Source organism: Gasterosteus aculeatus, chromosome 7, assembly GCF_964276395.1.
Source record: "Gasterosteus aculeatus chromosome 7, fGasAcu3.hap1.1, whole genome shotgun sequence".
Classification (NCBI taxonomy): Eukaryota; Metazoa; Chordata; class Actinopteri; order Perciformes; family Gasterosteidae; genus Gasterosteus; species Gasterosteus aculeatus.
The window spans coordinates 7,635,286-7,647,118 of record NC_135694.1 but is presented as its reverse complement, the minus strand read 5'-3'; the positions used below and the strand labels follow the sequence as shown (position 1 = coordinate 7,647,118).

The window sequence follows — 11,833 nt, the reverse complement described above, 5'->3', positions numbered from 1 at the left end:
GTGCGGGAATTAAAGGGGAAACAATTATAAATATGATTTAATAAACACAAAACGAGCAGCAACGTGTTTAATTAGAAGACGTTAAAAGAACAGAACACACGCATATAAATCTATATTCACTAATAGATGAGTAAATCAAACAGGTCTTTGAACTACAAATGGCCTACATATCGGATCTAATATGACGTAACTGGTTTTTGACGCCCCCTGCGTTAGAGTGCGTGCTTTTATTGTGAAGGAAATCTTGTTAAATGTATCGATTTACGTTTTACTATCTTTAAATCCTTTCCGGGATTGCAAATGATACAGCTGTGTATCTTACTGTGATGTTTACTGTCACACCAATAAGAATCGCCCCAAACTAAATTTCTTCGACGGGGATTTTATTTTGGATATAAAACGCGTATCTGGTTCCCGCCCGCTTGACGTGACAACGGCACTAAAAAAAAAAAAAAAGTGACGTTGCAAGATAAACAAACGGAGCCTGGGTACAGACGGAGAAGACACCCCTTTTCTGACATTTTGTGAGAGTATTTGAGACGATGCAGCCTTCCAAGAGGAGCGAGGGCGACTGGCAGGGGCTCGTCAGCGAGGTGAGTGAACGGCGGTCACCGTGAACAGCTGTTGTAGAGACGGACTGGTGTTTACAGACGCCCCCCTGCGCCCAAACATACGGAGCGATCTTCCGTGTCTCGGCTTAGAAACCCCGCTTGTCCCTGTTTTGCCTGATATGCGAGAGTAATCATTTGAAGGTGGTAAACTAGTGTGCCGTTGTGTCAGGCTGCCTGCATCCCAACCCCCCCATGCATGCAGGATGCAGGATGCAGCGTGCAGCGTGCAGCATGCAGGATGCAGGATGCAGCGACGCTCCTGACGCCTCTTTCACACCTACTGCATTGTGACATATGCCTTTGGGGCTGCACAGAACTTTTCCTCACCCAATATTTAAAAATCAATGATTAGTGAAATGCATAAAATATATTGTTAACCCATAGCTGGCTGTTATTGGCACAGAATGTACAGAAATGACCAAAGCAGCAACAACAACAATCAACTTTGGAAACTTCAAGGTAATACCAAACAGTAATTTAATCACTCCAACCACAAACCCCAAAGGATTTGCTTATTTTCCTTTCATAAATATCTATCCAGTGAACGCTATCCAGTGAGGGAATAACTGCCCTCTTCATGAATCATTGGTTGCAGTTTTACATCCTGAATGAGCAAGGTCGAGCCACGCGACACACTCACTGCCTTACGCACATTCAGCTCTGCGGGCTGCTATTTCATTTGGTTAACGGCGGCTTTGACCCCTATCAAGGTTTACTCTGTTCTCTCCGCTGTGTCTTATCTACACGTTGAACACTAGTGTGTGTTTTTCCACCTCCCGCTTGACCAATTCCATCCGGGCCTGTTTTAAAATGACAAAGCCAAGAACCAACTGAATGATGCGCTCGTTGTTATAATCGGGGTCCCCCCCCCCTGGGATTAACACTTACACAAGAACTGTGTCCTGTATCTTAGTTCCTGGTGTGTAAGCGCAAGCTGGAGAGTAAGAAGGAGGCCCTGCTCATTCTGTCCAAGGAGCTGGATTCCTGTCAGCAGGAACGAGACCAGTACGAGCTGATGGCCAACCAGCTGAGGGAGCGCCACCAGGGACTCAAGAAAAAGTACCGGGAACTCATTGTGAGTGGCTCTGGCTTTCCAGGTGTTGATTTGGGTGTGCACGGTCGAGTGCGCAAGTCGTTAGTGTATTAGGACTCTGTGACCAAGCGGTCCGGGTAATGATCGACAGTGTGACGGACCAAGAACATTTTGATTATTTAACTCTTTTCATATTTTAGGATGGTGACCCGTCTTTGCCACCAGAAAAGCGAAATCAAGTGAGTCTGCTGCTTTTCAAGTGTAACAACCAAAATTTAAGAGTTGCCCGCTGAACTGCATTAAAAGAATGAGTAAACAGTATTGTGAAAAGGATAACGCCGACATGCACGCTAGCTCACATTTCACGCAGAGTAAATAATGTGATTCTTTGCTGCTGCTTCATTCTTCTTTCTCCTCATCCTCCTCAGGTGAACCTGGCTCAGCTGTTGAGAGACGCGAGGGAGCGAGCCAAGCAGCTGGCGGAGGAGGTGAAGGAGCTGACCCAGAGGCTTACGGAGGCCCAGGGAGACAACAAGGTGAGGTCACCACGAGCCTCCTCGCTCAGTCCAGTTAACGAGTAGACGTGTTCGAGAGAAACGGCAAATTTTCATTTTAACTCTTTTTTTCCCCGCAGCTCCTGAGGATGACCATTACGCGACAGAGGCTGGGGGACGAGGAGGTGGGGGCACGCCATTTCCCCGCCCATGAACGGGAGGAACTGGTTCGCCAGCTTGAGCGAGCGGGGCTACAGGTCGAGACGTTCACTGCTTTCCAATCAAAAACACAAGTAGTCAGAAACATACGGTGTATTTGAAGACGGCTGCTTTCTTGTAGATGGAGGAGATGGAGCACAACCTGAAGGCCGTGACGGACGAGCTCCAGGACGTGAAGTCGGAGCGCAGTGTGTTCAGGGAGAAAGCCCACCGACTCAACGTGGAGCTCAACCACGTGTTGGGTAACCGCGAGGCGCGCATCATCGACGTGGACGCCCTCTGCATGGAGAACAGGCAAGTGGGACGGAGAAGCAGATCCGCGGTACACAGAGCGGCCGCCAATGTCCGCTCCACTTCTTCTTATTCGTCTTTCTGATGCTTCACTGGTTGTAAACACATCTTTGTTGAAAAATCGTACGTTTTCGGGGGAATATATATATATATTACACAAGTTTAATATAAGTATAAAAGCTCTTAAAGAAAAGACATTTTCACTTTATTGTGATTCTTCTTCGATTGATTGCTTTTTGTTTTTCAATTAATCCTTATATTAATTTATTCATACATTAATTTATCTTTGTTAAGATTAAACCAATTACCCCAAACAGGTGGATTGACTATTATTTAAAACGATCATGGGGACGGTCACACTAATAGTATAATAGATGGGCTTTGTGTTTTGGGCCACACAGACTACAGCTCTAATACCAACCTTCATACACATGTTTAACTATAAACTTTAAAAGCGTCTGGTGTGTCTCGCGTGTGAATCTCATTGCATGTGTTTCGGCTCCCGTGATTTGTGATTTTAATTGTTTTTAACTCTTAGGTATTTGCACGAGCGTTTCAGCCAACTACAAGAGGAGGTGAACTTGCTGAAATCCAACATCATGAAGTACAAGGTACAGATGGAATGTCTCGAATGTTGTGGTCTTTTAAATCCTTAACAATTCATTTGACTTTGCTAAATAAAAAGAAAAGAAAAGGATGGCATGGTGAGCTTTATTCTGCCGTTTATTTTCCCCTCCCCACAGACTGCTCTTGAGAGGAGGAAAAACTCCACCGCATATGGGAAGTCAAACAGCAATTCCCTCACTGGCGTCCTCTCCGCCAAGCAAGGTGAAAACCGTTCAGCTCACTTTGAGCCTCTGACGTAAATAGATCGATAGCAGCCGCGGTCCGAGTGCTGTAGGCCAGTAAAACGTTGTCCGTCGCCTCCGTGTTGTAGCGTGTAAAGCCGCTTTTCTTACAAACTCTTCGGCTAATCCTTCCGTATAACAAATCGCTTTCTTAAAAAAGGCATCTGTTTTTTTGCCGCGTTTCAGTGCATTAATTAATAACCCGTTTTTTTTTTTTTCTGAGCCAATGCTTCAAGCCACCGCCCCGAACTCCAGCTGGGCTACTAATTGTATTCTGCGTGTTAGAGAGCACCACTGGCAGGGAAATGAGCCTGCCAAGGTGACTGACACTTCCTGACAGAAGCAGCACAGTGGGCTCCGGAGTGAAAGATCCTAGAGAGTCACTAGCAGACGACTGTTTCCAGCTCTCCATCTCTGCCATGCTCTTGTCAAGCTGTTTCCCCCCGTGTCTTATCTTAAATCACCCTCTCTTATACCTCTTTTTAAGTTTTGGGAAAGTTTTATTGGTGGCATTATTGGCGGGTGGTAGAAAAGTACCACATATTATCATTAATGGCCTCGTTAGCACATTTGGCTTCATATAAAAAATTAAAAAAAGTTTTGTCGCTCCCTTTTTTTCTCTCCTCATCCTTTCATACATTTGTATTTCTGGTCTCCCTCTCCCTTTTAGTCCAGGAGTTGCTCCTGGAGGAGCGGGGCTGCAGTCTGCCGGCCACGCCTCAGTCCATATCGGACCTCAAGTCGCTGGCCACGGCTCTGCTGGAGACCATCCATGAGAAGAACCTGGTCATCCAGCACCAGAGGCACACCAACAGGTATCGTGAAATGCGACATTACCGTGATGTCGGAGTAACCTTTGCCTGTTTTTCCACTGCCTGCCAAGACTTCTTCGTATGGCCCACTTTTCTTTTCTTTTTAAATGGCATACAGGCAGAATGTTTGCATGCCTGTTCTGTAAATCCTCCTCCACCCACAAGGCAAACACTGAACTGTGTCACATACAAATACACACGCGCAAACACCGTTCATCAGCCATTGTGTCCGTTCTGCAGGATCCTTGGAAACAGAGTAGCAGATTTGGAAAGGAAGCTGAAGACGTTGGAGGTTTCTGGACTGTGGAGTCTTCCAGGTGGGTCTCGGGAGGGAACAGTAAGCACTTAAGCGGCACCACATTGAGCGCTTGTTTGCGCAAGTTCTGAAATCATTTTAATCTGACATCAAACAAGATCCACTAATAAAACAAATACGGAGTAGATAGTCATTTTGTTAACGTATATCTGGCAACACATTATGTCTACTTTAAAATGAATTCTGTCATGGCACAGTCATTGGTCATGGATAGAAGTATTTGATCTGAACTTCTCTATACCTTAACTGCGAGGAAAGGGCATCGGCCTCTGCCCCTGTATGAATCCACTCCTTAGAAGCATATTTGCACATGGTTTGACCTGGCTGCAAATCTAAACTGTACCAGACCTTTAGCAAGCATCACCGTGTGACTATGGGGTGTATTGACAAAGTCAACTTGTGATAAACTTGTCTGTTTTTGTGAATTGGATTTAGCTGCAGAAATTTACATTTTTAACAGTACAAACATTTTGTGGAATTGTTTTAACGGGATAACTGGCTGGAACTCATTCCTCAGCGGTTTTCTTTATTTAAATATGTTAATACGGTTTTATGTCGATAACCGTTTGTCTGTCTCTCTCTCTCTCTCTCTCTCCTCTGGCCGCGTCGCAGGCTTGACCTACCGCGTATCTGTGGGAATTGGGAGTATGTATTCCTTCTGCCCCACTTAGCCCATCCATGCCCTCCTCTATGTCACGCCAGAACAAATCTGGGCAAACACCCAGAAAGTGTGTCACCTCATGCCCACCGTTTACAATGTGTTTACTCCATTGACCACCCGCTCATGTGTCTGTTCATGATAACATTGACTGGAGCAGGCTGTACCAGCATCAAACACTCATCCTTTTGGTCTAGTGGATCCGTCTGAAATTTTACATTCGGGGGGGGGGGGGGGGTGATTTTTCAATGTTTGGGGTTGTGAATGTTTTACGGGTATGAGAGACCTTGTTTAATGCAGCACACTGCTTCCTCCTGGATTCATGCTGCCATTCTCTGTGCCGAGATTCTTCAGTCATCAATCATTTGAGACCACGACTGAAGCCTGTCATTGTATGATAATAAGAGAACTTGGAGAGAACATTTTTTTTTTCCCCAAGGAATTGGGGTCAAATACACTGTTTTTAGGAAAGTGGAGGGAAAATGAATAGTGAAATATGCTATTAATACTGCCATTTAAATTAAGGAGAAAAAAGTAATTTCAATTCAAAGGCTCACACACCTCAATCACTGCATTATGAAGTTAATCCAGGCTTATTTATTTAATATTTGGGAAATGCACTTTATTCATATCAGCCGTTTTCTGCATTTTGCTATGACGTCTGTCAGTGGTTCAACACCGCTCACATAAAAAAACAAACCAAAATGTCATCTACCAAGTGTTATTCCAAAAATAAGTCTATCCAAAAGCAAATATTCTATCCCGGACTATATTTTTCCAAAAGCAACCAGGAGGTTAGACGGTCCCTGCTTTTCCCACTGGAGGGAGATGTTGTGCCGTGTAGCAACCAAATTGAGAGGTGGAGAGACTGCGGCTGAATGGAGGTGCCCTGTCATGAGACCGTCATTCTCACCGCCATAAAACTGACAAGCATCCATTACTGAAAATGATTGCCCACATTACAAACACATTTAGGGGAATGTGCCGTTATTAGGGAATTTGTAGGCGAGGGCCCAGAGTGCCTGACGACCGCGCTGTCCACCACTGTTAGGGAAAGAGAAATATAGAGAGATGTGAGCGTCTGTGGCCTTGATGTGGTATGAAGTTGGGCTGATGGATATTAAAGGCAAACGAGATAGGATGGAGGGCCTTGGCTGCCTACCCGGCGCCCGGAGAACACTGGAGGTGACTACGTCGTCTCCGGATGAGAGAGGGAGAGACAAAAACAATAACAATGACATCGATGCAGTGAGTCAGATAGAGTTGTGATTGATGGATCCCCATCAGTCCTCCATGCCCCCTCCCCACCTTCCCAACCAAGGTGATTGAGCGCAAGTTGAAATATAACACGGCGAGTGAAAGCCTGTCAGTGTGCATCAGCTAGTGAAAAAATAAAAAAACAGAGGTGGCTACAAAATGCATCCATATAGCGCTGTCTGGGTCCAAGGTCTTCAGTTAATAAGAAGGCATTTCCTTGCCACTCGAGAGCTAGACAGCACTGCATCTCAGTGGAGGGTTTCACCATGGGACTGTTGGACAGACCACTTATCTCTTTTTCTTTTTTTCCTCCTTTTTTGTGGTATAGCGAATATGATCTGGTATATTCGAGTACCAGGTCAGTGGCAGTTGGGATATTGGGACAGAATTTATCATACAATTAAATGAGGAAGTGTGTTCAAACCTTTGCTCCAGTGATTGCTGCTGAGGCTGGTGGGAATGTCATTAGCTTTGCAGGTAATGTGGTCATCAAGGTTATTACAATTCACCCTCAAGACGCATTAATGTCTATACCAAGCTGCATGGGAGAGCATCGAACAGTTGTTGAGCCGTTCTAATGAAAACCATCTGACATAATGATGAAGGAAGTTTTTAGACAATCGGCGACTTTGCAGCTTCTCTTTACGCCCCCCACTTGTAATGTAGAGGCCTCAGAATCCCAACAGCCGCCACCCAATGCGATCACTCACTGTTCTTACATCAGTGTCGGCGCTGAGCAGCAACAACAATATGGCCGGCATTCATAACAATATGGTCTCCGTTCGCCATTCATGGTTCTCACGCATCGTGTCACCCAGTCATCCATTTTCTCATTCTTCTGTTTGTTTTTGTGCCTCACACTTGAATGGTCAGAGAAACAGGCCTATTCAGGGTGCTTCTGTGAAGGCACAGGCCGATGTGCACAATGACAGACTTGTGTGTATTCACATGTCTACGTGAAGACCATTTTGTGTATTTGTGATGTCTGGTTTATGGTGCACAGTCTCCTATAAGTAGCATATGGTGTCAGCCTAAGAGGCGTGCAGCCATCACTAATGAAGACAGATGACAGGGAACGGAAACCACTTCCTGTGAGCACCGCGATGCATACGTGCGTGTGTGTTTTGTACACGCGGCACGGCACCACATACATGTGCTCGGAGCAGCTCCAGCCGATCCTTCCATGCCATGCTTGTTTATTCTTGTGGTGATTTGGACGTGGCAGTAACGCGGCGGGTTTGTCTTGCAGGGAATCGAGACAATGTCACACCGAGTGAAGATCTTCAGCTGGAGCTTCATCCAACACGCTCCACGTCTCAGCCATACGTGCAGCCACACAAGGGTGAGTGCAATTGTGCGTAACCCGTTTCTCCAGCCATTGTTGAGAGAACCCGCGGCTAACTGCATAAACACTGCAATTAGCCACCTCGTGCTGAAAACTCCTTGCCATCTCCTACGTTTAACCCAAGTCCTTTCCCGTCTCGCCGCCACTCCTCTCCGCATCTCATTGGTGCAAGCTGCCCAAATGCCATGGCATTTTGGAAATGTGAAGCAAATTCTCGCCCGCTGACATTCAGAAACTTCTGCCGTGTTCCCTTTTGAAAGGGGATGGGGGACGGGGGGCCATAAATATGGATGCCAGTTCAAGTAATGTTGCTTTCTTCCTGGGTGTTTAGTGTGTATCTGTGTGTGTGTGTATGCGTGTGAGTATGTGAAAAGGTGGCTGAGACTCTATGTGCAGTCTTTAACCTTTTTGCCTGCGCATCCACAAATATGGGTCAGTAATCCCCAAAGTGAGAACATATTTGGGTGAAGAAGCAGAACTAAGCTGTTGCTATTGCCGGGATGCGGGGCGTCACACTTGTCTTGCGTCCCCTTGTCTGGGGGCACTGCTGCTATATTTAGCCTGTTGCCATGGAAGCACTTGAGTCGCACAAGTAATTGAAATAACTTTCTACATTCACACAGTGGTCCGAAAGAGGAAAGCTTTCATTGTGTTTTCTTGAGGAAGCATAAACCACCATTTTACAATTGTCTCACAAAATAAAAGCTATTCTAGAAAGATTTAAAGGATCAACATGACTTTATGAGGATCGGCCCCCAGAATTCTTAGTTCATATTGGCTGAAATTACTTAATTTAATTACAGTTCAGTTGTTTAAACTTATTAATGTGTCTTTTGTTACTGTAACTTCGGTCTGAAATTCCAGCCAGACTTACTAATGTTATAGTTACATGCATAATTATTACATTTTCACAATCACATTTGAAGTGCCAAATATTTCCTTTTACCACCTTCTTAACATGTAATTCAAATCCAATTAAGTTGTACTTTCACAGGTTGGTCAAACAAAATACCTAATAAATTAGTTTGGCACTGGGTAATTGTGACGGGCAATGATTTTACTATTTTCTGACATTTCATAGAATGTTTGTCTCAGTGAAAGAGTTGAGGTAGATGTAGCAGAAGGTATACATTTTTGGTTATTGGCAGCTCTATTTTTGGTAGCTGATTATGCTGATGTTGCCAGGTAACACATATCAGAAGCCATAAACTTCACATCTCCCTCAGAGGGGCAGAACAGGGCCAAAAGTACTAGTTGTCGGATGCTTGATCACTGTGGCCTGTGATCAAGTTCGTAATTAAAATGACCGGTTGTCTCATCTTCCCCCGCTCCCAGTTGTTTCAGGCGACAGAAGTTCACATGAATCACCGCGGGGAAACCACTCCGCTGGCAGCGACCTTGGCACAGATGGCGTCAGCGGGGAAGACGCACCTGCACTGCTCGGTAGCCTGGGGCCTCTGCTGGGGGCGGAGACGAATGGGATTGACAAGAGAGGGGGAGGCATCGTGACCCTGGCGGAAGTCGGAGCCACCTTCGAGCCGGAGGAGGGGCGGAGTCCAGTGGAGGAGGCGGGGCATGAGCTGGAGGGGTTTGAGGATGAAGAACTGGGCTCCGCGGTGGAGGAGGGAGAAGAGGCAGCTCTGGCACTGGGTGTCACGTCCGCCGAAGCAGAACTTCCCAGGCTTCCAAGAGAGCAAGCCTCTTCGGGCGATTCAGAGGTGGGCCGTCAGCCCCGCAAATCCCAGGACGGTGGGTCGAATCCCACGCCTGAACGCGCCGATGCCTCGCTATCCGTTCCACAGAGCAGGCCCACTGACGTGAGGAGTACAGGAGGGTGGGACATCGTAGAGAGTGACACGTGTCGTGGGGACAACCTTGGCATGGTCTGACGTCACAGAAAGCCTTTGAATCGTCGCCCTCGTCATTCTTGCTGATAATTGCATCAATCGTCCCTAGTTACATTCCCACAGCGTGGCCACCGCTCACAAGCTCCCCCGTTCCACCTCGCAGCTCTGTTTCAGTCAATAAAATGGTGGGGGAAAACACTTCTTCAGCCGCCATTGAAGGAGCCGTAGGGTCACTTTGTATCCAGACAGGCTTGTTGCTGCGCAGGAACAGGCAATCTTGAAATCAATGGAGTTGCAAACGCAATGCCCTGCAGGAAGAGTTTAGCTAGGAAAATAACAGATATGGCAGCTTCAACTGCTGTGCCCCATATTCCCTTCTTCCTTTCCCCTGCGATAAGATAATCCCAATTGTTTGCTTTCTGCTTCTTCCTACGGGAATGCAATGAATAGAGTGCTGCATTTTGTCATAGGTGGTCCAAAGAATTATAATAATCGTGTTGTAAATATGTGTAAATGAATAATATTGATATTCAAGATTGTATTTATTTATATTCCTCTGCATGGGTAAATACTACTGATCAGTCAATTTTTATTTTTTATTTATTTTTATTAATTATGATCTTTGGATGAGACTATATGTGCCTTATACGCGAAAATACTGTACTGCTATTTATTAAAATAAATGCCTAACTTTGCAATATGGCCTTTCCAAAAATTGGTCTTTTCTGACCCATGTACACAAATACAGGTATATCTATTTTTCTATTGCAGTGATTCCCAACTAGGTGTTTGTACCACAAGATGTACTTGAAATTTGATAACGGAAAAGAGTTTGATTATGTATAGATGATGTATTTTGGTAATTACTTTAAAATTGAAAGATGAAATAGTGTGCTATTGATGTATATGGTTGAAATACATTAGCCTAGCAAATACATTGTTAACAATTATTTAATTAATAAAAAACATATTTTATTTTGAAATTCAAACTTGACCAGAGCAAAATTAACAGGTCAGATGTAGGATTGTAACAACATCCCTTTTTATATATAATAACTTGAACCTGAACTTTTTTATTTTTGTCAGCTCTCTCCTTAAGCTAGAGAACACACAAGGAGGAATTCAATCTAATTTTAAACCTCCACTCTGACACAGAGGCTGACTTTGTGAACTTGGTGTAATATTTGTTTGAGCTTTCACACACAGATGAGGTTTGTTTGATAGTAATGTTCTGAACCAGAAAATGAGCCCATATCTGCAGAAAATCTCTCTGATTAATTTCTTTTAGTGTTCACAAGGTTGGTCTCATTTATTCTAAATGCACCGTCTCAGTCTTTTGATTGCTATACAGATTACAGCGGTTTAACTTGATTCTCTTCTTCCCAGTCTTGGGAGAGAATTGTTCCGGCATCACAAATGAGTCTAAAATCGTAAAGAATATTCAAATACTACTTTAAATGAATTAATGTAGACATTTTCTGGAAAGATATTTATTGTATCTGCCCCCGTTTGGGGGTTTTGTTCATGTTCGATGCACATAAATATCCAAACACACTTCTCAGTATAATTGTAAAACTTTAAAAACAAAGTTATAGACGGGAGCACTGTGAAACAGACACACCCATTTTGACTGACAGCCAAAGTCCACCAACGGTTTATCGATAATCAGTGGTGAGGCCTTCTCTTGACAGGTGACAGCTGGCCTCTCCAGGCAAACACAGTGTAAAAAGCCAGAATCCATGAACTGCTTATTCCGCAGAAAGCCACTTGCTATTTTTAATCTCTGACACAAAATAGAGGCGGAGAGAGAGAAAGGAATCAAGCTCGGGAGCTCCAATATGGTGCGTACCCAGTGTCGGCCCAGTGCCTGCCAAGCTTTTTTTCTCCCAGTGAGTTTAAGTATATAAACCAGATGGAGTCTGAACTAATGGAATTATAAGATGATACCAGCTTGCATTAATTTCTCGACCTTCTTTTTTTTTGCATGCATGCATGTGAAAGCCTTTAAGAAATAGTATAAGCTGTGCATATCTGTTAAAAAAGAAAGAGCGCCACCCTGAGGTGCCTTTTCTGATTCAGGCTAGATGCTGCGGGCCAGTTAA

General features: G+C 44.7%; 2 protein-coding genes across 4 annotated transcripts in view; one reads left to right on the top strand and one right to left on the bottom strand.

The window, feature by feature from the left end:
• The window catches only part of rpl34 (ribosomal protein L34), a 277,780-nt gene that overhangs the window by 79,362 nt on the left and 186,585 nt on the right, over positions 1–11,833 (bottom strand). The window lies entirely within an intron of this gene.
• ccdc149a (coiled-coil domain containing 149a) lies at positions 433–10,431 on the top strand. Of its 2 annotated transcripts, XM_040182686.2 has the most exons (13): positions 433–593; positions 1,525–1,686; positions 1,845–1,883; positions 2,073–2,180; positions 2,279–2,395; positions 2,479–2,651; positions 3,187–3,259; positions 3,392–3,476; positions 4,167–4,311; positions 4,549–4,625; positions 5,237–5,269; positions 7,789–7,881; positions 9,220–10,431. In XM_040182686.2, exons 1-13 carry the CDS (start codon positions 543–545, stop codon positions 9,771–9,773), a joined length of 1,710 nt encoding a protein of 569 aa, XP_040038620.2. In that variant the 5' UTR covers positions 433–542; the 3' UTR covers positions 9,774–10,431. The 2 variants fall into 2 exon arrangements, with proteins under 2 accessions (XP_040038620.2, XP_040038621.2); XM_040182687.2 differs by lacking the exon at positions 5,237–5,269.